Below are 26,395 nucleotides of genomic sequence, written 5' to 3'. Positions count from 1 at the left end.
AAAATACCTTTCCTCTAAATATTTTCACACATTTTTCAAAGAGTGTATGTTTACCACAAGATCAGACAGTGTTATTGCTGAGCTATTTTTAATATACAGTAAGTGTTGGCTTCATCCTTAATAGCAACCCCAGTCTCAGAAACTCTGAAATATAATGATGTTACTTTCAAGCTTAAACTTAAGCACCTATATAGGACTTCAGGTTTTCTTGCCAGCCAAGATTTTGAGTAGTATACAGAGCATGCTTTGCCCTCACACAATGCTCCTGGCTGAAATTGCTTCAGTCTAAATAGACAGCACTGAGAAGAATATGTGATGAGGGGGGCTCTGTTTCTGTAGGGCAGTGACAGCTTTTATTCCTGCAGGTTAGCATTTACTGCCCTCAAGAAAGAGGTGAATCCTCAGAAAGATTAGCAGATGATGAGTATTCCCCAGTTCTGTACGGTCTGAAGTAAACCAAATGCTGAGTGCTTGACCTTGAAACTATCAAAAGTGGAGCTGGTTGGCACGACATTTCTGTTGCACCCAATTCTCCAAGCTTCAAACTTTCATTCTAGAAGGAAAAGTAGAAATTTTGAAATTTTCTAAGAAGCAAAGCAAAATCCCCAAGCAGTTGTTTTGAGTCCATGTTAGTGTGTGGAGGCGGGACTTGGGATTTGTGGATCTAGGAAAACTAGATGCCCTTTGACTTTGAGGTGGTTTGCTTGTTAGGAGTAGTCCACAAGTTGGAAGTCATCTTCCTCCATTATCTCTGTCAGGTTTCACTGGGAGTTCATCCAAACCAACTACTTTCAACAAATAAAGCTGTTTTTTGACAAAGCAGTGATTTCTAGTGAAAATCTTTAAATCAAAAAATGCTTACCACCTCTACTCACAATAAATGGTGAATGGGACAGGAAAAAGGAAGGGTTTTTTAGAGAGTTGCAGGCTTGCAGATCTGACATGAACAAATCAGCTGTCAACTCCTCTCTCTCTCATAAAGCATTTAAAAATAAAAGCAGCCAGATGCTGACCACGCTTAAGTCACACGCGGTCCACATCTCAGGGTTTGATATGCCATGCTTACGTGCCCATGATGTCCTTGGAGAGGAAAGCAAATCTGGTCTGGGTATCTGATTTTAATTGATTTTTATAAACAAGTACAATGGAGTTCAGAGAACTTTGAATCAGTAAGATTCTTTGTTAGAAACCTCAATAAAAAATCTGATTTTTGAACTTAACTGGCATCTAGAAAAATCCATTCCTATGGCCATGGTTTTATAAGGGTTTTTAACATCTTAATGCTATGAATATTTACATCCACTTTGAGAAGAACTCTGCTGTTCTTTAGAAATGTCTGTAAGTCTCCAAAGTAAAAAACTTAAATCTCGTACACAATAGTAGTTTGCACTGGTGTTTCAGACATAGTGCATTCTTTATTCTTAGAGCTTAGTATATTCTCTTAGACTGATTCTCACATTAAAGTCCAGAAGCGGACCATGTTAATGTAAGAGTGTTTTCAGTGAAAACTTAAATGCATAATGGAATATGGTGCATCCTGCAAGGAAAGGATACAGTAGTTCTTGGTATAGAACTATAGTGGTATAGCTACCACTATAGGCTTTTTTCATATCTGATTCAGAAGTTGTTTAATACCAAATGCCTTTTTGGTGGAGAGCAGTGGCTATTTCTGTCCTTAATACTAGTGATGCTGAAGCCACAGAAGTAAAGAAAAGCAAGTAAGTTATTCAGCGTCCATATTAACAATTATTTGTGGAAGCATGGAACCAGTAAAATCTTCTTTCTTTGGGGTTTTGTTGTTAGAATTTTTTGATGATAAGGTGTGAAATCTAATGGGAGGTTTTTCCCACCATTAATATTATTAAAAATATTGCCCTGATATGAGGAATTAATAACTAGCAGAGATCTCTTTTATGGTTCTGTTTTCTCATCAGTTTCCCCTGTGCTTGGTAGCTGATCAATAAACTTGTAATAAACTTACATCTTTGGCCGGTGTATAATGGCTTCAGACTTTTTAGGGGCTAGCAGAGCTATATGCAGATATCCCTATGCATACCCACAGCGTGACCATGCAGGCCTTGATTCCTTTGAAACCAAAGCAGCACACAAAAATTATTGTGGTAAAAAGGATAAAACACATATGGGAATAATTATTTCTAGATTATATGTCAATTTCATTAAACCTCTTACATAAACAACTGTAGAAACAACAGCTGACATGGAGGAAGTATGTATTTAGAAACGCTTTCTAATGCATTTTGTTGACGGTTTTAAAAACACAAGTTCCTTCTTAATGCATACCTCACTGTGCACCTTGTAAGTCTGAAACTGACTGCCCTTCTTGGCTGCCAAACTTTAGAACAGTTCACTACAATAGAACTGCCAGCCTATGGGAGGTTAGCACAGAAACACTGATGTCATCACATGCAAGAAGAAACTAAGGCTTTTCTCTTGTTATTTTTGCAACAGAGTTTCTGGATAGCCTCATGGTGTTAGTCATCAGGCTCTGAGTCTGCCAAAGATTTGCATCTTTGAAGTAGGCTTTGGCAGACCTGAACTAAAGTCTACCTAACTGATATTCATAGCAGAAGTGTCCTTCTGCCTGAATTCTTATACTTGTAAAATGCCATGATTTTGACTCAGGAAAGTTTCTTGGATGCTTCACTAAATGTGACTCTTGCCTTGACTGAATAGGCTTTTTCCTATCTTATGCTTAATAAAATCTGTTTCATATCAGAAAATTAAGCCCCCTTTATGTGAAGGTCTGGCTGGATAGGTGTGCCTTGAGCATGGATTACGTTCTTTGCTCAATTTTTTTGTTTTGTCAAATATTTTTGCTTTATGCAATTAAGTTTGTATTCTGAACTTTAACACCGCCCCCCCCCCCCCATTCTGTGGTAGTCCTTTTAGAAGTGGCTTCGGAATCTGGAGCTTTCTCTAGGGCAGCATTTGTTTCCTGCAAGGAAGCTTTCCTTGTGGCCTGCTGGTTGCTTTTTCATACGCCCATTTGCAGAGTATAGAAATTAGGTTCCTTATTTTTAAGTATGTACTTTGCCTTCCTATATGTATGTATGACACAAGTACAGTACCTCTGAAGGATAAAGTAATTTACCATTTGTATTCAATCAGGTGATGAGGACATCCCAGCTAGTGGACAACTGAATAGGTAGTCCAAAGTTCATGGAGGCATTTACTCAGTAACGGCCTCTAAGCCCCTTTCTGAATTGACAATTTGTACACATGTCCCTGTTTAGAAAAAACTGGAGTTCATGCTTGCATACTGTGCTGAAGTAGGTTGCTTTAATAGTGGAATAAGGGTCAGTAAAGGATGCAGTTTGCATTATTTTGTGCTTTCATCCAGAAAGTGTCTGTCACTTTGTCTAAGAAGTTTGACTGTTTTGTAGAAGAGGGAATTAAAGTTTTGAAAGAGAAAGTGTAAACAAAAATGAGGCTGAATAAGTGGATTAAAATCTTGATGTCTGCTGGTCACTGCCCCCTTCATCCCAATGTCAAGCATAACAACTCTCCAGGCCGTTCAAGTGGGTTTTAAGAAAGTCTGTGACTGGTGGTAAAGTTATTCCCTCCTGTCCTGTTTTTCTTCTGCAAGAAAAAGCAGCAGCAGGAAGAGAAGAAAAGTATGAGGATGCTTGCTAGCATTTAAACACTGAAGAAATGGTATAAACCTGTCTTACTAATATACAAACACCAGAAATAATAAACCCTAAAGGTTCCTTTGGCCTCATAAAACAGTACAAGAAGATTTGATAGCACATTATTAATGTCATTCTTTCCAGAAAGAAAATAGCTTCTTATATGGCTTTCCATATGTGAACAGCCGAGAGTGACTACATTTAAAAAGGAAGAATTTGTAAAGCACTGCACAAATGTTGGGTAGGCAGTATAACACACTTGGCTGCTGCTGCTGTGGCTGCAAGTGTGCCAGCAGTAAAATTTATGAAGACTGGAGGTCTTTGTCTTCCTCATAGAAACTGTCCAGTCTTACAGGGCTGTATGATGCTCTGTGGTGACGCACTGGTCAGGAGGCAGAGGGAGAACGCTGCAGATGACTATGCTAATTTTTACCTACCAGCCGACTCCTCAGAGTGTGTTAGTGGTTGTGTATACCATATCATTCTTACCTTTGCTGTAGGGAAGGATTATCCTCATCTTTAGGAGGAAAAGTTAGAAAGAGCTGAGGGAAATACTATGAAATGGTGTATTCACTTGAGGAATAGAAAGCAGTGAGAGCAGTAGAGGTAAGGACACTGGTGTATGGAAGCTTTGGGGAAGAGCTTGGAAAACTGGTGGCCAAAATGATCAGAAGACAATTTCGAACTGCCAAGATTTAGTTAACCCACTAGAATAAGGCTTCCACAAGAGTGCTTAATTTGTCTTTCTGATGACATGTTCTCAAAGAAGCAGGAATCATTCTTTTCTTCTCACTTGTGTAGTTACTTTTTGGAAAACATAGTTCTTTCACTGCCTGTAGTCCAAAATATCTCTGTGATCATTTCTGTACCATCGGCTATTAAAATTGCCCAATACTGTGAGCAATGCAGTAAATTTTTAATAGAGAAGCCTGTTTTCGTCACATTGCCTGTGGTTGACAGTGAATAAAGATAATTAAATATAATGACAGAAAAATCTGTGACTATTTCAAGATGAATAAGAGTTTGGAGACTACTCTGTTATCTCTGTGGTTTAGCCAAATGCACATCATATATCTCAAAGCCATTAATGATTTGAGTCAAATATCAATGTCCAGTATTGAACTGAAATACTGACAGAATGGAACTAGTGAAGAAATTCTCATTGACTCCTGTGGACCAAAGGTTTCACCCAGTATTTTCTCAAAAAATCTGTTCTATCACCCCAAAACTAGAATAAGGCAATGAATTAGGGAGCCCAGGTTTGCTTCTTGTTTTAATGGACAAAGCAGGCTGCTATATATAGGAAGACTAAAAGATTGAAAATCTGTTGTGTTTAAAGAGGCCCCATTCTGCAAAGAAACCTTTACTTCCCTTTGGATGCCTGTGTTTCCTTTTTTCCTTGCATACCCATGGGGCTGTCATTTTTCAGTCCTGTCAAGATTGTTTATTATTTGGCCAGATTTGTTGGAAAGCAATTCCAGGCATGCTGGGGATCACACATGCTGCTTTAGTGGTGCTTCTAGCTCCTGCTGAACTAGAAGATTATGGACTTGAAATGGGAATTGAACTCAGGTCTCCCACTTGGCAGCACAAAGTGTGACAATTGACTAAACAGAAGGAGCATGCTTTAAAGGTTAGAAACAAACATGTAAGGAAAGGAGCAACAATTGAGAAGGCTGCTTGTACGGAAGTGCGTGTAAATGAAAGTTAATGCCTTGCAACAAAAGTAAAAAGGCAAATTGAAACTGAAAAAATGTTTAGACTGGTGTCTGCAAGAACTCTTACAGACTGCTGGCTCAGAGCTTGAGATTTCAGTGTTCATCTGAATGTAGGATGGGAAACTATATAATTAATGTATTTTACATTATTATATGTCATACCATTATAATTATTGTAGGAATATACATTAAGTATTAAAGTATTAGCAGCTCCATATTTTATATTAATCTTTGTGAATGTGTTGCTTCTGTGAAAATAGAAGGATCCTTGGGATAGATTCAGAGCAGGGAAGTTTCCACAACACAGCTGTAAATTCATGATTTTTTTTTTTTATTTTGTAATAATCTATTTTAATGTCAGTGAATCTCATTGCTAACCTTTTTTATTGATGGAAGTAACAGCATATGTGTTCATGCATGGGCTTTAGTAACACCATTTCTTTCCCTCTACTTGATTTGGCCTATGAATTCATGACAACCGTCTTTTTTGTTATCAATTTTGGGGTGATACAGTACTTCCCATCACCATCTGGAGGAAGAAAATTAATTAAAACTAAAAACCCAGTTTCCCATTGCAGAGCCAGCTGTTAAACAATAGCAGCAGCCAATATGGTGATGATCCTTTTTTTTTGTAAAAACAGCATTAATATTTATATGCCAAATACCAAGTACTTTACAAAAACCTTTTAACAAGAGGAGAACAACACTTAAGTGACTCAAAAACAAGTTTAGAAGGGAAAAAACTCTACTTACTGGTATTCATTTGTGGTCCTGAAATTTTACCTGAATTGTGAGATGGGGCTGATAGAGGGGGCTTCTAAAGGAAGAAGACCTGAACTACATTAGTACAGTTTAGTGGTCACATGAAAACCTCCCCTCTGTTCAAAACCCCACAGTTTTCTGAGCTAATTCACTATATATTTTATTCCAATCAATGTGATCTATGACATGAGATTTCAGCCTAAAGCATTAATGAGCTTTGAAACTTAACCCTGTTGACACAGACCTGACTTTGAGAGTGAGCCCCAGTGAGCTTAGTGGGTCCCAGCAGTGTCCTAAAATCTCGGAAATGTTCTTGTCTTTCTGAGCACGGAGGATCAAGGCCATAGCTTCTGCCACGTTACTAATTTCATAGCTTCATCATAATCATGCTATTAATGACTTCTATTGTACATAAACAGTTTATAGCTCTGTTTCCTGAATGCAGCTTCCGGGTGTCTGGACTTTTAATTTCAAATGAATTAAAGATTGTCCAGCTGAAAAAAATGCTAAAAAATATCCCCATTGTTGGAAATTTTATGTAGAGCTAGCTAGAAATGTGTTTTCATATTGGTGATGATTTTTAAAACTTTTTTAAATACTTGGTGGTGTTGGTCTGTTCTTTAAAATAGCAGCTGGAGACTGATTCCTCAGGAGATCTCTAGCAGATGATGAGAACTTTCCCTGTAGGATTACCAATACCATGAAGAGCAAGATGGGAGGCACTGAAGTTTTACACTGTGCTGTAGGTGTGCGTGGAGCTGTACTGACTAAGGAAAATGGATTTAGGGTTTTGTTTGTTTTTGACTGCTTATGGCCTAGCAATTTCATGTAAAAACATCTCCAGTTCTCATGTAACTCATATTCAAGGAGGAGTTGTGCTGTGTGAAGGGAGAAACGAGCTGAAGGTTAGGCTGTGCTAGGCCCTGTTGGCTTGCTGTTGTAGCCCCACGGAATTGCAAGGGAATTGCAAGCTGTTTTGCGTTTGGGAAGAAACCCAGAGTTTCTAGGGACCCTATCGCCAACAGGCTTTGGAAAAGCATCCTATGGGACTGCACTGCATGGGGAGAAATGCCCTTCCTTCGAGCACAGCGCTAATAAACACAGTCAAGAGCACAGGCCATGAGCATTGCTATATCATGCTTTTACAGTTTGTATTTCTAGAATTCACCCTGCCTTCTGAACTGGTGGTTGGTTGAGGTGTTTGTTTGGTTTTTTTTAATTTGCATCTGCATTCCCATAGCTGAATTGCAAACCTAACAAATTATGTAAACCGTGTTTGAATATGCATGTGCTCTATAACCAACAATGCAAACAGAAATGAGGGCTGAGACGGGTTGAATCCATAAGAACTTTTGTCATGCAGCCTCATCACAAGCTTTTGATTCGGCTCTGAAATGAGACAGTGGGGAGCTTTTCACTGCTGCCAGCTGAGTCGTTGTATCAAAGTTTGGTGATGCTCTGACAAAGCTCCACAGGGAATGTTAAAAAAAACCCTATAATTTTCACGGCTGAAGCACAGCTCTGCATTCATTTAAGTGCTCCTTTAACCAAAGCCTGGTAGCTGCTGGTTCACACAGCCGGCTATCTGAAGGCAGGTGATCACCCTTATTTAGCAGTACCACTACCCACGTGACAAGAAAATGGTGGAGGATCTGTATTCCTCGTAAACTGCTACAGAAAGAGGGATGCTGAAGTGCAGCAGTAAAGCATCTTTATTATTTTCCCAATAAAAAGGCCTCCTCAAGTCTTGGAAGGTAAGTGTCTCTTTGCTCTGAAAGGCTGATAGGCAGAAGGTTTTCTGATTAATGGCTGTATTGTTACAGTTACTTTAGACAGAAAAAGGGAAAATGTTTGTCAGCATGATGCAAAGCACCCAGGACTTCATTACTGAAAATCAGGCAGCTGCGTTTTAATTCTGTTGCAGCTCTGTATGAGAGAAGCTTACACCAGTTCAACGGGATTTCTTTCGTCTGGGCACAGGCATGGTATTTGTAAATAGGAAACAAAACTTCACTGCACAGTCACCTAGCATATTAGATTATTTTCAGCTTGCTTGCCTAGCTCTGAGGATATAGTGGGAACAAAAAGAATGAACTTTGGGCATTTTCAGCAGATAACTTGATTTTAAGACTGCTTAATTACTGGCATAGTGATTGTCTGTGATAGCTCTCATTGTAAACCACTTGACAACGGTATTGTTTTCAGGTTTTTGATGACAAAAAAAAGCAACTGAAGCATATGATTTTTGAATTTTTTGCAATGTCCTCCTACAGTGTTGCAGTGAACAGGATATAGAATCTTTGAAGGTTAACTGATCAAGGATGCAGCAATAATCTCAGTGGTAAGAGGACTGAAAAATTACTGCAAAAGTTGGTTTGTACAGTCAGTATTTTTGTTTAAATTTAATTATAGGACCTTGTTTCAGCTCCATTCAGTTGTTTACTTTTCTGTGTGTGATGAAAGAATGAAAATATTCGGCAGTTTTAAGTGTGGTAAGCAAAAAAAATGATAGTGATGTACAGGAGGCATTGAAAATGTATAGAACGTTTAAATATTAGCTACTTAAAGCAACACTGAAAGGAAGTGTATGCAGGCTTGGTAGGTGCACTTAGCCAGAATCGTTCTAAGTAAGTGGGGGCAGGCAGAGATGTGACTTCTGGGTTTATCTTTATTATTTCTCTTGGGAAGCAGAGCTGTGTTAAGAAAGGGAGGATGCACACAGCTGTAGCAGCACTGTCAGGAGGCATTAAGGCAACTGTGGGGGGAGAGGGGAGGGGAACGATACATACCAATCCTTACCCTGCCAAAACATTTTTTTTCCAAGGCTGCTGTGTTTGTCCCACTACTCTCACCCATACTCTCCTCTGCTATCTCTTGTGGGGTGGGGGAGTATGACGGTCCAAAATAGCCTTTTTATTCCTTTCTGGCTGTTTTTTAGTCCTGCATAAATGTGGACAATATTATAGAAAATCTCTGTAGTTAGAGACAACTCTATCTTTTGCATAAGTTCACTACTTTAAAAACTTGGATCCTTTTACAAGCAGCCTGTTGGGGTTTCATCTCCATAATATTCAGCAGTAACATGACAGCAATGTGATTTAACAGCTTGTAATATATCTGTAAAAAAAGGCAGAGGAAAAAAAAATCAATTGTTAAGCCACAGTGTGTTCAGGCAAAAGATGTGGCTCTCAAACTTACCAAGAAATAATGTATGGGTAGGAATACAATTTTGTCAGCACCTGTGAATATTGATAAAGCTGTTTTTATCACTGTAGTGTTCTCAGGACTGGAGACTCTTCCTATCAGACCTTGTACAAATATTGAGAAAAATACAGTGCTACTGCACAGCAAATGAGACCAAGGCAGAGGGGAGGATGGGAGTGACAATCCAATTGTTTGACAGATTTCTTAGTTTATCTACTTGGTTTTCTTTTGGACATTGAAGGAAATAGCTTAGCTTTTATGGGATTTTATTAATTAACTAATTCAGATATTTCAAATTAGTTCGTAGCATATCCTGTAGACTGCAGTCTTCTCTATAGCCATTGCAGCTGTGAAAAATAGCAGCAGATTAGACTTCCATATCTCAGGCTACCGGATGAAACCTGATTGTGTCCTGCAAGAACAAGATCACTCTCCTTAGCAGAAAACACTGGCAGCAAAACTAAAGAGCTGTCTGATGGACAGCAGCCCAGCAGGATTCACCTCTGCCTGCTTGTCTGAAGTAGCAGAGCGTATAGCTCACCTTGCCCTTGTATTTCCCGGGCTATAATGTGTGAGGAGTGCTGTGTGCGGGAAGGAGGAGCTTGGTTTTCTCACCTCGTTCCTGAGCATCACTTCTTCAGTCTAGCACTTATTGTTGCTCTGCTTTTTCACAGTATTTTTGCTATGTCTGACATCATCCTCTCACATACAGTTAGGTTGGTTTTTATCTTCCTACTGCTTCTGCGGCCCTTCCAACTCAGTGACAGACTTCTGCTTCTGAAGAAAACTGGTGACTGCATCTCTTGTCTCCCTTTACACATGCCTTTTTAGACCTGCCTACTGCAGGGTCTGACAATCTTCCCTGCTTTGAACACCTCCTGCTAGTGCTAGCAGGCTGCAGCAAACTGCCTTGTTTGGTGCCAGTTTTACTGCTTCTGTACAGCTTATGTGCCTTGATTAGGTGTCTCCTCTGGCTCATGGTTGGGCTTTTCCTGTATTTTTCCCAAGCTACAAATCATCCAATATGGATGGGAACTTTTTAGTTACCAATTTACACCCAGTAGGGTATTTCTATTTTAATCTGCCCGTTAAAATTGCTGCTCCACATTCTGCATTGTCACTTACATTCCCCTGCTATCTATTATGTCTCTGAGAACTGCAGCTTTAAGAGAGGCTGAAATTTAACATCAACATCTTTTTAGAGCCTTTTCTCTAGCTCAGTCATGGCCAAGATAGGGAAGATGTAGCTGTTAGTTATTTGTAGGTTTGCTGCAGTAGGTTAAGTTATGGATCTAAATTATAAGAATATTGAACATCATAAGTTGTGAAATCATAGTTACATTAACATGGAAAAGATGGAAATTGGGCAGTACAGTGAACTGCCATGAACAAATTCACAAGATTTAAGGCATTGAAGGAAGAGAAGTTGTTTGAAAAGGGTAAGGAATGAAGTCATAAATAGGACCAGAGAAAAAGATTTATGAAGGGAGGAAAAGACAGAAGTCATATGGTATTAAAAAAATGTTGCCATGTATCTTTTCCTGTCTATCAGCGTATTATAAATTGTGCAAAGGCTGAACTTGAAACCAAAGGAGTGCTAGAAAAATCCTAATGCTTTAATGACCGATCAGTAAAAGTGATACAAATCTGTACATCTTGACGTTAAGTGAGTTGTTATGATTAGCAGCTCAGAAAATCATCCCTAAACACACTTTATCATGCAAGCAAGACAAAATTCACTTGTTGTAAGATGCTTTGTTAAAACATTTGATTCCAGCTAGTACAGTATGGTAATAAGTATCATCATCATTGTACATGTCAACATTCATACACGCAGGGAAACAAATCCATTAAGCAACACAAAATGTTGACAGTATTACAGAAAGGCCAAATAGAAAACAGGAAATAGCTAATGAAGTTCAGAAGTTAGCTCAGCTGCAGAACGAGTGGTTATTACTAATGGTTAAGAGTAGTCCAAGGCATTTTAGCATGTCTTTATCTGGAAGCAAATGTGCTTGATAAGGTGTAGACTGTAAAAATAGTTGGAGAGAAGTTCTTGTAACTCCACTGGTGAATCTCAATAGGGCATAAAATGTAAAACTTCCTAAAGATTTCCTGCTTCTAATCCTGCTACTTCTACCCTGTTATGTACTCTCAAAGCATTAGCATACTTCCTGAAAGTGCAGATGGCTGCACTGAGTATAAGGTGCATGCTGTTTTTTCAAGTGCTGTTCAAGTGCCAAATACATCATTTGGAGCTGCAGGTATTCTGATGAATGGTCTTGACAGCACAGTATGGTAGGAAAATGGTCACTGTGGACCACAGATGCTGGAAGGAAAACTGGTTTTAAAGTGAGGAAAACTAAAACTGAGTTTTCTTAAGGAATAATTAATTGCTTAATGAAAATGGAAGGTGGATCCCAGATCTGTGATTAAACGTAGCATTTTAATAAATTTTTAGAAATACAAGTTTCAAACAACATGTATTTTCACATTGTACTTAAGGATCTTTTACATTAAATCGATTTAACTCCTATTTTCTCTGCTGGCATTACCCTGTTACAGTGCATTTATAGTGTTTGTGCAACAATGGTTGTTGATTAACAGATCCTCTGGATGTTATTTGTAGAATATTAACAACATTTATTACAAGCAGAGAGATCAGGTAGGTTTAAACAAGCCTTCTAAATGCGAATAGTGCACTGAACCTACATAGCTTGTTACCAGACCTTGTGATCTTCCAACATTGATGGAGGAGCACCCATCAATGTTGGAGCACCCATCACACGGGCTCTCCAACTTTGCATTATTAATTCCAGTAACTTTCCACTGGCTCAATAAAGATCAAGCAGCATTGAGCTAGGCATATAACAGAGGAGAGACCCTGCTCTGAGGGCAAGACCATGTGGTGGTACCTGAATGCAATGCCAAAGCACAGCAACAGATGTCAAGTGGCATGCTATTTCTACCTTGAAATTTGTTACTCTCTACCTGCTTTTGCATGAAAAATATTGAGTTAAGAGAATATTATTAAAATGGTAATTCTAGGAAATGCCTATCAGGTTCTGTACTCCACTGTAAGAGACATAGTTGGGAACAGTGCTGTTTCATGGGTGCAGTCAGATAACACTGCCCGAAGGAATTGTGTCCTGTCCGTATCCATGCATGAAGTTGTTATGTGGTGCAGGGCAGGTCACTAGGAGTCAGCAGCTGCTTGAAATGCACATCCTTCTCCTCTGACCCCTGTCTGACTCTTCTTTTCCTGGATGCCAAAAGGAAGCCACTGGCATCTGACTATACCAGTCTCTTTCAGTGCCAGCTAATTATAAGGATCAGTAGTGGCATATAGAAGATGTTATAAAACGCTATGTATTCAGAAAACCCCCAAACGTTATTAGACATCACATATCAGGATCTCACAATCAAGTTAATTTCTCCATTTCTCTTTTGTAACAGTGAATAATTTCTTATCTTTAACTCATGAAGCTATTGTCCAAGGGATGTTAAATAATGTTTGGAAATGCCCAATACTCAGGGGATTAGCAGCTTTGAAAAGCCCCAGAAAGGTCTGATTGTCCTGTGTCTAGAGCAGCGTTTGAATGGTGCATGGTTAATAATGCATGGGGATGGAGAAAGGACAAGATAAGGTATTAAATAGTTGTTCATTGGGTTGAGCTATCTTTCCTGTAGCATCCTGTGACCTGCTGGTGAAACACCTTTAGGAAGAGACTTCTGGGGACTCTGGGATCTGCTGGAGGCAGCATCAGCCTGGCTTGCATTCCTAAGACCCCATTTCAACAAGACATTCTAGGTTTGGGACTTAAATCCAATTTCCCATGTTCTGTATTGAGGTACCTTTTTATTTCATGTGGCTGGAAGTCACAGATAATTGAAGAAGCCTAGACCCCTCGATTCCTTCCATAAGCCTTCCTCATCCATGGGCATATGCGTAAGGTTGCTGAAGTAGACTAGTGAACCCCATTATCATTCATCTATTTACTTAGATTTGTCCCTCCGTGGCTTCCTGCATCCCTCCCTGGCTTTGCCTGCTTCTCTTGCACTGTGTCACGGGGAGGGAGCTGGCAAGGAGTCAGGACAGACAGCCTGTGGCTGCCTAGCAGCAGTGAAAGCGGCAGCATGTGCTTAAGAATAGTGGCTTTTATTTTTTAACTGATAAAAGCAGACAGGAGAGCCTACTACTATGAGTGGCTACCTGGGAGAAATTGAGGCTTACATTATAGATTTAAAAAGAAAAACAAGGAAAAAAGATGGCTAGATAAACGGATAATAAACAGTGAAGTTGATTGGAGACTAGGAAACATTTTCATAAAGAATGGTTAAAAAATTTATTCAGTGGTCCAAAGCGAGAATTTTAACATGTTTTCAGTTAGCATACTGAAATGCAAACCGTTTAAATCATCTGACTACAATATAGGGTTTTCCTACGGTAAGAATATTACCTCTTACAGACATGCCTAACTTTTTCATCCAACTTTGATGCTGAAGATGGAGTAAAAAATCAGCACATGAAAAACATCAAGTAACAGTATAATCAGTAGAAGAAGCTTTAAATCTGAAGAGTGAAGTGTGAAAAACTAGGAAGTTATGACTTTTACTAATTTTTAGCAATTGTTTATTCTGTAGCTATTGAGAAAGTGACATGTTTTTCTGTAAAATGGGAATATCAGCATGTGTTTATCTACTGAGCAACGGTATGACAATGATTAGTTAACATTTGTACAGATGTTTGATTAATAAAGCTTTTGGCTCTAACAAAGCACCACAGATAATTATTTTTGGAGGTTTTTTGGGTTGCTTCCAGAGATAGGAATAGACGTCTCATGCTATGCATAAATTCCAGTGCTTAGTCTATAGATTTTTCCTGAGCTAATTTGTGATTAAGAGCTACCAAATAAATAGCAATAGAAAGACAGTTAATTTGGTGTACTAACATATGGTTGCTAAATGCAGCTCTCGGGAGGTTATAAAATTAATCCATTTTTACAAGTCACCTGTATACAGTATGATTATTTTACGCAGCTCTGAGTAAAAGTAATGACTTTTTTCTAGTCTCACATATCCTAGAGTGGATTCCCTCCAATATGCTCATTTGCTTGGTATGTGGATGAAGTTGAAGCATAGTCTGTAACTGATATTGACTGAATTCTGCACAGTGTATGTGACACTGATTTGTTGCATGCTCCACTACAGTATAGGGATCGTTAATTCTGCTGAACCTAAAAAATTCACACTGCAGCCTCCTTTATCTCTGAGTAGGCAATGGTACAAATTTTTGTTTATTATCCAGAAGTTTTGTAGCAAAGGACTAGTTTTAGGAAGAAATTTTGGGGTTTGTTTTCAGTGAATGCATTTGCGAATGGGTTTCTTCTCTTAGTGCACAATCCAGTTGGATTTTTTTGGGACTGTTGCGTTAATGGTAGAAGTCTGAGGAGTGGCTAGGAAAAGACCCTACCATTGAGTCGCGAGGTTCAGACAGGACCCGTTTGCTTTCTAAACTCCTCCTCCAAGAGGAGTCTAGGTGCGGCTAAGTCCAGTCTTAGTCTCAGACTTGGTCAATGGTTTATTTTCTAAGGGTTGTAGAAGTAACCACTCATCAGAGTATTTGTTGTTAGTAACTAATTTGGCAGATGCCCAGGCCAGTCACGTTCAATGAGAACAATCACAGCTAGATTTATGAATAGTACAATTTATTAAAGCAACAGATACACAGGTTCTTTGGATTAGCGGTGATAAGATTGCTGGTTACAAAACACACATAAATACCAAAGATATGAGTACACTGCTAGGCTACAAGTATTCTAAACAAATATGAAGCAACTCTAATATGAAACAAAGCAACTCTAATGTTAGGAATTTAAAGTGACTCTACAGAGGCACCCAATCTTACCCAAAGGCATCCCAGTGTGGGGGAGGAGAGGCTCAGCCCATCGACTTGTCCCACAAGTCAGAGTGGTATGCGATAGTATCTTCCCTAACACCCTCTTTCTCTTCACACATTGTATACTATTTTTTATCAGGTGGAGCTTGAGTGACTCTACTCATACATACCTTTATTATGATTGGTGTAAAATTTTCTTACTTTACTTTTAAAAGCATAGACTAGAAGAAATTCAAAGCGCATGCCCAGTGAGGGGTGGTCGCAACTTAGAGGCAGGTAACTTTTGGGATGGAGGTGTGTTTTGATATTATAATGAGCAAAATTCACCAAAAGGACAGTATTTTGTCAAAAGTATGACGGACTGTTGGCCCAGGGTGGCAAATGTGCAGCGTACCAGCTCCATGGTACCTCGAGTTCCCATTTATCACAGGGCCTGGCCGTGATGCCTCCACATCGCTCCACCCTCTGGACAACTCCTCTTAGAGTCAGTACGCCAAGTTCTTCTGGCATTGCCAACATCTGTGGTTACTAGGGAACTTCCATGGAATGGATTCCTCACCTGTCAGCTGCACTTCACCCTGACAGCTTCTTCAGTGCTGTACCTTTTCTGAAAACATAAGTTTAATTTCTAAGTCACCTCCAGCGATTATTCCACAGGGACTAATGTTACTGGCTTCTTTCTCTGTTGCTTCCTGTGTATTTTCATCAAACTTTCTTCAGACTAAAGCCCGTATTTTGTTAGGGTTTATTTTTCAACTTCATATACTAATGCTTTATTTCCTATAGCATCTCCTCTTGGCTATAACACAGCTGATATTGAAGTATGTCCAACAGTTCTCTGACTTTGCTTGTAGAACAGTTCTTACATGCACAATAAGCATCAAAATGCAAACACATGCACATTAAATTAGGTTTTGTTATTAGTCCATTAGCATTAAAGGTCTCTGTAGGAACACATCTCAGTTGTGGTTTATGGAGTTGTGTCTATAACAAGAACCATTCTCTATTTACAACAAAGGACAGAATTACTATGTTCTGCCTTTTCTGAGCATTCCAAGAAAGAGTAATGATTTCAGAAAGTAGGTACTTGCTGTTATTTTAAAACATGCTGTTGTAGCAAGTGTCAGTGAACTTCTAATCTTCAGCTGTTTCTGAACAGAAACGGAACAGCAATTAAAAGCCACAAGCTTGGAACACGCATATGTAACATATGAAACAAAGGGAAAGATGTTTTATGTGGATATAAATGCAAAAACAGTTTCTGTTCTGAAAATGGAGTTATGTGTCTAGTGTTTAATTGTGGTAATAGAATGGATTTTGCTGTTCTTTTATATGAGGTAAGGTGAATGTTGGAGTACCTACAGAGATGGATGATATCAAAATATTCTTTGTAAGTCAGCTATCTGGTGAGATATTTTGGCTTTAAATTTATATAAATATCTCTAGCACAGAGCTGTAAACTGAGGAGGACTATAACAATTAAGGAAACACTTTGTATCAGCTCTTCCTTGGTGTAAATTCTGATTTGTGGAGTGCTTATAGATTTGCATTAGGATCCACTTCTGAGGCTTTTTATTGCTTCTGAGTATTGAAGAACAGCATTCTCAGTTTGTCCAAAAAAGTTTAGACATTCTCCAGGTGGAGCAATCAAAATGCTGTGAAAGCCATCAGTAGGTCACCTCTGTCAGTGGAAGGGTCAAAGACAGGCTTATTGTGTGCTCTGTCCTTGGCCTGGCAAAACACGTAAACCCTGCATAATCACAAGGGCATTTTCAGATGGAGCCACTCTCAGAGACAGTGGACAGGCGTTACTGGATAAACGCCATGGGCTTTTTCATGCTTTCCAAGGAAAATATGATGCTGTAATGTCCAATCCCTCAAGTTCCCACTTCTCCTTTCCTGGTCTCTGTGCTTGCATAAGGACAGTGTAACAGGGTGAGGAAGGGAGGGGTTTGAAGGAAAAGTACTTTTTGCTGCCTGTGTTCTGCCAAAATGACTCGAGGAACAACTTAAGTTCCCTTACCTTGTTTTTGTACCTAAAAGGTCACAGTTAATGCATTCTTCCGCAAAACAGCTCAATTTTTCAGTGCCAACTAATGAGACAGTGGGCCATGAGCAGGACTTTTATTTCATCCAAGACCAGGGTGTACCTGTGTAATGTGTGGAATTTGAGAATATGAAAAAAGCCAAATGTCTAGTCTCTGAATAATCTTTTCATTGTACTTCATCTCCCTCCTCCCATTTAGTTTCCAAAACAAGCATCTATTAATAGATGCTGAGGTGGTTTCATCCATGTCATTCCTTTTACTAATCATGCTTTGAAACTTTATGCAAACCTTCAACATCATGTCAAAATTTACGTACAGAAGTATTTCTGTGTATAGAGGGAACAGCATGGAAGAAACACGATTTACTTATATAGAAAGAGTGTTCGGCAGTTGTGGGCACCACTTGAGATTAAACTTTTGCATTAGTGAGTACAGAAGCCTGGAAAATGCATAAGATTTAAAGTCTAGCTGGTGAGCAAGTTGTGGTGTGTTGGAATGGAGAGATTAATTTTAGAAAGGTGGTGTTCACTGTTGGATTAATGTTGCTCTGTTTTGCAGGTTGTACGTATTTGTTCAGAACAACCTATTGGAGAGATTGTTTCAGACTAAAGAAAATAACTTCCTGATATGTAATAGTAGCAGAGCAGCTTGAGAAACTGGTGATATATCACATATGACACAAGGGTGAGGCAGCACAGCCCATAGGGATTATGAGATATTGCTGTGAATATTCAGAGCTTCTCTTTCCAAAATAGCAGAATGCTGCTGTACCTAGAAAAGTCAGGAAGGATATTTTTTTTTCCTGAGAAATACTGATTTGAGGCAGCACTAAGAATTATTTAAAGATTATTAATTTATTGAGCTGTAAGAATATCTGAACCAACAAAGAGCAAGGAAAGAATTGCACCCCCCAGCCTCTCTCTCCTGCTTTCATAAGAATTTGGTATCTTTCTTTGATCCACCTTTGAGAAACGGGAGTTTTAGCTACTTCTGAACAAGTATGTAGACCTGAGTTATCAAAGCAAATATGCAGTAACTTGATTCCCTGTGCAGCTGATCCTTAAATGACTGGTCTGTGTACCACATAAAAGAAGTAATTTATGACACAAAAAGCCTATTTGACTTTGACCTCTGTTCTGAGTGAAAGATCCTTTTTTTTTAATCAGTCCAGTAACCTCTGATTAGAAGGAGTGTTCTAAAGTAACTTCATTTACTTCTTCAATAAGGAGCATTCATTACAAGGAAAAAAACCCAAGTGTTTTGTTTTTCTAATACTTTTGGCCACATCATCCCTGGCATCAGTTGCAGCTGTATGGAAGGCATGGAATTTTGTAAGTCAGAACTTCAGAAGTATGTCTCTGCCTCTGAATGTCCTGAGTTGGAAGGGACCCGCAAGGATCACTGAGTCGAGCTCCCATCCCTGCACAGGACAACCACAAAATTCACACCAGGTGTCTGAGGGCATTGTGCAAGTTATTCTTGAATATTGTCAGGCCCAGTGCCGTGACTACCAGCCTGGGGAGCCTGTTCCAGAGCTCCACCATGCTCTGGGTGAAGAACCTTTTCCTAATACCCAACCTGACCCTCCCCTGGCACATCTTCCTGCCATTCCCTCAGGTCCTGTCATTAGTCACTGGTGAAGTAGCCTGCGGAAAGGAAGAGGAGGTAGTTGCTTAATTTAAATTTCTGGAGTCCATCTTCCATTATTGGGGTTCCTACTGAGCTCTGTTGAGAGCTTGTGCGCAGCCAGAAATTACTGTGGAAGGTGTTGAGCTGCTGAGCATAGGATGCTCTCGAAATCCATTAGAAAATGGGGAGCTATGTCTGCAGAAAATGAACTTTGTCCATATCTTGCTCATTCTCACACTGATGGGGAGTCTGGAGCTGTTTGTTGAGTACTATGTCACAGAGCCATGCTCTGTGACTGGCTTTCTAAACGCACCAGGTTTGGAAGATGCCTGTATTGCCTATTAATTTATGATTGAACAAATATTAACAATGGCTTTTAAAATATATGAACTCTCACAAAACATAAGAGTATGTATGACTGGTAAGGAGTCTTTAATCTGTTTGGATGAAACACGAGGGATGTGGGAAAAGGATTACTAACTCCAGAGTCAGACTCTTTCCAAAAAGCCTATTGACTTTTTATTTGACAGTAACTGAGAAACTGACACAATTTAAAAAAAGCTAATCTCAGCTAAAAAAATTCTGAAAGGTGATACCATCTTTTATGTGATTGAAAATACAATGGATAACCTTGTGTCAGCAATGCTTTTGTAACTAGGCTTGAACCGATTTTTAATGGCCTACCTTGTCCCAGGTCTTTTAGGATTGCAGGCTCTTGCTTCCCAAACCAAATATCCCAATATGAATGATATGGATTATTGACACTAAAAACACTGTGCCATCAAAGTGAATTTAGAGATTTTCAGACAAATTCTGATGCTGTTTACTTGTAATCCCTACGTGAGGGGTATTTTTGAGTATATTGCCTGTAGCAGTAGCTGTATTTCAGTAGAAATTAAAACAAAAGGATATGAAGCACATTTATCTTACAATCCCCTAGAAATGTACCATTCTTGTAAACACAGCTGTAATATAAAATTCTGGTTTAACTCAGCAGTAGTGGTCCCACTGAGAGCAGAACGTTTGAAATTTATATTGTGAAATTGTAAGAGATTCTGGAGAAAGCAGCAATGCCAGCTCCAAGTACATACACATTTTTTAAAAAAAGATAAGGACGCCACAGGGAGAAAAGCAGTCTTGAGGCAATCCTAAAAATGTCAGGATAATTCTGTCCTAAGCATTGCAAAAATTTTAGGCAACTCTCAAAATCCTGAATTTATTACTTGTGGGAAATTGCTTTTTTCAGATTATAATTGTCACTGTTTCTGTAGGGATAGAGTATATAAAACTCACTTATGCTCTTGTCATACAGAGATCTTCATTCTGCTCATTTTTACAGGCTTACTGCAGAGAATACTGTCTCTTTTTAATACAGAAAGCCTGAAAATACACTGTCGTCCTGTAGTTCACTCTTCACACAACTTGAAAGAAGACCATTTCCTTTCAAATAATTTCCTGCAGTGATTTCTGAAGCTTGTTCAGTAAGGAATTCTTATTTGGTGTGATAAGGCTGTAAGAGGTTTTACAAATGAATGTTTATATATAAGTATCAAAACCATGTTCAGACCAGCCAACCTATACAATTTGAGTACCCATAAGTCATCATCTAAGTAGTCCTGAGCTGCTTTAATGCAAGAACTTTTCATAGTTTTATATTTGAAAAGGTTAATAAAGCCCCAAATAAAATCTTAATCTGAATTTAAAATGGATTAGTAGTATTCATCCTTCCCCGGCACTGTTTCCTCCACAATGGTTTCTTCCCTTATCCGGCTGTTACTTAGAGCGCTTCTTTAGAATTCAGATTTGTCTCTGTTAAGTTCAGATTAATAAATAAGACCTCATTACACTTATTTTACTATGAATTGAATAGACACAAAAAAAAGCCAAAGGCTCTAATGATTTATTTACCTTTTCTAAGTAAACTGTGGTGGTATTCTGTGTATCAGTTTTCGGTACAGCTTCTGAACACAGGTGATGCTACAGAGCAGAAAAAAAAGAAGTGGTACATTACAGACAATTTGTGCCATTCATTTTATTCATGAGTAGGATACTTTGATCAAATTTCTCTACTGTTCTATTGTGTATCCAAAGAAAAAGAATATTTCAATCCTTATTTGACAATAATTAAATATATTCCAGAATGGGCGTGTTTTATGGATATCATTAAGCAGTTAATCTCTGTATTTGTGAAAGACATACTCTACAGTATGTGGGGATAAATCTGGTAATATTAGCAAGATTAATATGTGTCTGCTTTTATTGGGAGAGAAGGCCTGGTCATGAGTTGAGCAGCACAAACGTGTTTGACCCTAGCTTTATATTGTCTGTATTCTCTGTGGCCTCACACGAAAAGTGGGAGTTCACTAATTTGCCTGTCTGTATTGGGAACTTGATAGTATTGGGCTTGAGGTAAAGATCTTTCGCAACTTTAAGCGTGGTAAAGCCTTTGGCTCACTTGTAGGCAGGCCTACATGTACATGTTTTTATATAATTAATATGACAATAACAAGAAATTACAAAACTATACTCTGGTGCATTGATTGCCCAGAAGATTCTTGTCTATACACAGTAAATAATGAGGGTAGTCCCCATGGAAAAAGTAAGGATAGGAAGAAACTGCAGGAGCGACAAGCCAAGCCTGTTCAGACCTGTTCAGCCAAATCCTTCAGAATAGAGCTAGCTGATGCCATGGCAGGGAAAAGTTCCTTCTTTGATCTCATCACAGCTCTGTTTATCAAAGTGTAAAAATTATCTGTTCTCCAGCTTTTGTGAAAGTAGAAATTATTTTTTAAAAATTAAAGAGTTTGGAACAGGAATATAGGAAAAATGTATAATTATTTTGATAAAATAAAGCTTTTTTTGAGTCATACATTTTTAATGCATATACTTTGGAAGCTGTCAAGAGGGTCCTGGAAATATAGCATGTTTCTTATCTGCAGTTGAATCATCCTCCCAGCAAGTATTTTGTAAAATACTTGAATGGAAAATAGACATGAAAACAGTTCAAGTCAATTTGCTTTAAACAGTCAAACACCTTCGTTGTTATTTTCACCTCTTAATACCTAGACTTATGTAGGTAAGTTAAATATAATTTCTTAGTATCTTCCTTAAAATCGAGTCTAGGTAGGGTATTGTGCAACATCTTAGTCTTTGAAAATCTGTGATGTAGTTTTAATTCTCACTTTTGTGCTTTCTGTAGTTATTCAATGCAGGACATCACTGTTTCAGTCTTGCAAAATGACTGATTTGAGTCAGCATTGTGCTAAAGCACAAATTATATCAAAAGAATGAAAAAAGTCACTCATCTCATTTTTTGCTATACAGTAACTGTATGTACGGCAATGAAAATACTGTTATGGAACCCTTAACTGTGGCGTGCTGTTTGCAAAGAGTAGCTGAAGCTCCCTGCAATGGTGCATCTGGTTTGCTAGATGACCAAAGACCAACTTCATTTGTACAAAATGAGAAACTTTGATGTTTGCCAGCCTGTTATTATTCAGTGCTATGTCTTGGTCCAAGTAAAAGTGCTTTTGTGTGATCTGTAGTCTCCAAAGGCTCAACAGATGTGCATAAATAAAGGGTAAGAACTGCACAGTAGAATTGCCACAGCTGTGTTTGTTTCTCACTTATATCAATTTTTGATCAGACTTCAGTAGTGGCTATGTTGAGGAAAATTTCAGTTCTGTATGAGATCACATGAGCTGTATTGATAGCAAGGTCAACCTGTGCATCTCTTTAAGACTCTGCTTTGTATTTTAACCCCTCAGGTTGGTACAAGAGTATGTGGGAATGGACATCCCCTTTGCTCAGGGCATACTAAGCCCCAGTTCTACAGAGATGAGACCTGGTGAGAGAAGCTGTTCCTCATTTTCTTAATTTTTTCTTATCCCCTTGGCATTTAATTATGCAGTAAGAAGGATGTTTCTGTGCTGGTAAAGAATCAGTTCAGTGTTAGAAATAAAAAGTGTTAACTTTGCTTTATTTAGTCAATTTTCTTCTTCACTTGAGATATTATAATTGTAGTGTGCTGTTTTCTCTCGTGCATTGTTGTGATAACTTGTTTAGTCTATGTGAAGTTTAAGTAATCTCTGTTATTTATCTTATATTTGACTACTGTCTAAGTGAACTAAGTTAGAATACTTCAGACAGAACAACTTGAAATGTGCCACACAATGCAGTGGCAAGTGGCAAAGACAAACCTAGCTTTTGTCTTGTTGAAGACTACTTCTATTTAAGACTGATTAAGAGACTCAGAGGTATTTTAACTTCTGTTACTGTATTGAATAAATATTATATAGTTAAAACTGAAGACATAGTTACTTGCAAATCAGCACCATTTGAATAGCACCAAGTGCATAAGAAAACAAATGTTTACAGTGGATTTTCACTCATATGAATTTTTCCAGGATTCAGCAATGTCTTGGTTCATGACTCCAATGACTTTTATATTGCTCTTTAAATTTTTAAACATTGTTGGTCAGAGCATGTCCATGGCTTGATTTTCATCTGATGATTGCAAAAAAGTGAATCTGGAGTTTGCATAATTTAAAAGCTCCCAGCTATATCTGCCATTTGTGGAGATGCTTGTTATATTTCTTTAAACATTAATCTTGGTATTTATGTTTTATGTTAGGTGGTCTCAAATGGCTTGGTGTTACTAAAATTGATCTGTCCCAGTGTGTTTGAAGGTGATTGTTAAGTATCTGGGAGATGATCTGTACATGGAGGCAATAAAGTTCTTTTTTTTCTTCCTCTTTTTTCAGAACCTCCCAATTCTCTTGACCTTAACGGCTCCCACCCCAGAAGGATAAAGCTCACTGCTCCAAATATCAATCTCTCTTTGGACCAGAGTGAAGGGTCAATACTTTCTGATGATAATTTGGATACGCCAGACGAAATCGACATCAATGTCGATGACCTTGACACTCCTGATGAAGCAGACTCTTTTGAATACACCGGACAAGGTAATGTTCAAGACTGTAAATGTAGAGTTCAGAAAGACGTAGTACAGCTGATCAAAAAAAAATAAGAAGAGCTACCTAGAGAGAATCAATTTCAAAGTCCTGTCTTTGTCCAGTACCATAGGACTTGTCTGAAAAGAGTTGTTCAAGAAGGAGAAAGCAGTTGCTCTCTGTTGTAGAGAATGCTATAGCTAACTGCACCTCCGTGCAGCTCTGGCTAGCTCTAGATTACAGTTACATCAGTAGTACCTAGGGATATAACATTGTGCAGAATGTGTTGGCTGACATAAGCTGCATCAAAGAGCTTGCAGTATAAATGAAGTAGATGCAGCACGGTGAGAGAGGGGTTTTGTTAGTGAAAACAGTCTTTTTTTCATTCCCATGTGTGGTTGGAAAGCTGAGACATGGAAGGTGTGTGCATGGCATGATAAAGCTAGCTCAGGTGGTGGAACAACAGAATTCCTTATTCCACCAACTTAAATATGCTTTCCCAGCAGGGCTACTTGTACAGTATAGATACACCCTGAAGTGTGCAATGGATACTTCACTCTTTCTTCACATATTAATGATTTTCTCTCATGTGGTATAAAAGTGTTTTACGCTGTCTTACTCAATTTACTTACCCTCCTGACGTAAACACTCATTCCTTGCTAGTACCTTAAGAACCATATAAGAACTGTATTCACTAATGGAAATACATAGAGATCATAAGCTATTTGAGGGGAAATTAGTTGTGACCATTTTACAATCTACAACAGAAAGAAGCTTCAAAAATGGATCAATTTAAACTGAATTTTCCCTTGCATTTAAATTCTCTATTGCTAGCGAGGTCAGTCACGATGATTCAAAAATTGTATGGTCTTTCAAGCATACAAGAACAGTTGCATCAGTTTAAAGTGACATTGCCAAAGAGGCATTACTGTGTACTCAGTCATGCATGAGCATCTCTAATGTCACTTCTCATTAGAAGGCTGATATCCTTATAGGTAGATGCAGAGCATAGTGATAGTTGCTTGATGGGTAGAAGATTTTGTCACAAAGGTTAAAATTAATACACACACACACACATGCATGCACGCATGCGCTCACACGCTCACACCAGAGCAGTGCGTGCTTGCAGGTTTACACTGTTGTGACCACTGTGTGAGAGCAAAAACCTCTGTCTGCAGTGGAACAGATTTTGCCTTTAAGCCCTCAAGTAAATAAATTCAACACCAGTGATTTTGGTGGCAGTTGTATTTATGGCAAGCATTTCTCCCCAGCTTTTTTTGCTGCTTTCTAAATGTGATAATTTGTTCAATTGCTGAAGTTGGGCCAGTTTCCCTGAAGTCCTAAGTGAAGAACTCAAGGTATCTGTGTTTTTGGTATATTTTTAAGTTGTGTAGTTTGAATGTAGACATACTTAATCGGCAAAATGTCCTCCACTTAGATGAGCCAGGAACAGAAGGTTAGAAAATAAGCTGGCAATAAAATAGGTAGGCTATATATTATATGAATCTGATAGCTAAGAGTGTAGTCATAAGAACTAGTGCAGAATGGTTTATTTGCATGGTAAATAGCCTTAGTTATCTTCATACTTCTGTTACTCTCCTGTTAATCAGTATGCGCTCTGCTGCTACCAGCACTCATTACCTCCCACAGATCAGTGTTTCTAGACTGTTGTGCCAAAGCCAGGGAAGTAAATACTGAGAAGATGTGGCTGTTGAGACCATAGAGAACTGATTTTTAGCTTGTCATGCTCAGACTGCTGAAGGTCCACTTGAACTATAATAGGCGACTGAAAAAAGCAAGACTGTTGTCATGCTTCAGGGGTCCACCTCATCATTGGAAAGCTCTGTAATACAAGAAATACTGAAACCTATGTGTATAAAAGAATGGTGAAGAAGAATCACCACAACTGCAATGTGTAACAAAATAGATGAGAGCAGAAATACTAATGTACTTGTCTTAAACTAGCACCTGACTTGTTTAGGGACTGATTGATCATGAGTGTCACAGCGGGTTTTTTTGTCACTAATACTTTACATTTAAACATTCTCTTTCAGAACCTGCTCTTGTTTCTGAAATGAGATTTTTGTGATTATTACATTTGACAACATAAAAATTGCATGTTCTGAAACCGTATGTTTCGCATAGTGATGAAGGTCTCCTCCCAAATCAGCATTATTTGGAAAGTAAAAAAGTGTTTATTACTTTGTCTGCAAATCTTTATTTCCTTTCTGAATTTCACACTGGTGCATCTTTCTCTGCAAAATCAACACTCCAGGCAGTAAAGTGTAGCCACTTTGTCAGGAAGAGGTGATCTAGTACCATTTCTATCAAAAAATAATTAATTTGACCAGTTCCAGAATCACAAATTTTATGAGGCTCTTTTCATGTTTTTTCTCATTTGCAATTTCACTAACAAAACAAAGAATTATTAAACCCTAAATACAGTTTTAGCATTAGCCTGTCTGTTACCTAGCCCAGCCTCTTTTCACTAAAGCAGTTCTGCCAGCTTCAGTTCTCTCCCTCAGTCATGCTC

General features: G+C 38.5%; 1 protein-coding gene across 3 annotated transcripts in view; it reads left to right on the top strand.

The window, feature by feature from the left end:
• Positions 1-26,395, top strand: part of PRUNE2 (prune homolog 2 with BCH domain) — a 144,840-nt gene that overhangs the window by 91,123 nt on the left and 27,322 nt on the right. For all 3 annotated transcript variants that reach the window (XM_064438313.1, XM_064438312.1, XM_064438311.1), the window contains 2 exons: positions 22,678-22,757; positions 23,674-23,874. In XM_064438313.1, the coding sequence (XP_064294383.1) occupies positions 22,678-22,757; positions 23,674-23,874 (281 nt within the window). The remainder of the gene's footprint in view (positions 1-22,677; positions 22,758-23,673; positions 23,875-26,395) is intronic.

The sequence above is a fragment of the Phalacrocorax carbo genome, chromosome Z (assembly GCF_963921805.1).
Source record: "Phalacrocorax carbo chromosome Z, bPhaCar2.1, whole genome shotgun sequence".
In the NCBI taxonomy this organism is placed as follows: Eukaryota; Metazoa; Chordata; class Aves; order Suliformes; family Phalacrocoracidae; genus Phalacrocorax; species Phalacrocorax carbo.
This window is presented reverse-complemented; position numbering and strand designations above follow the sequence as displayed.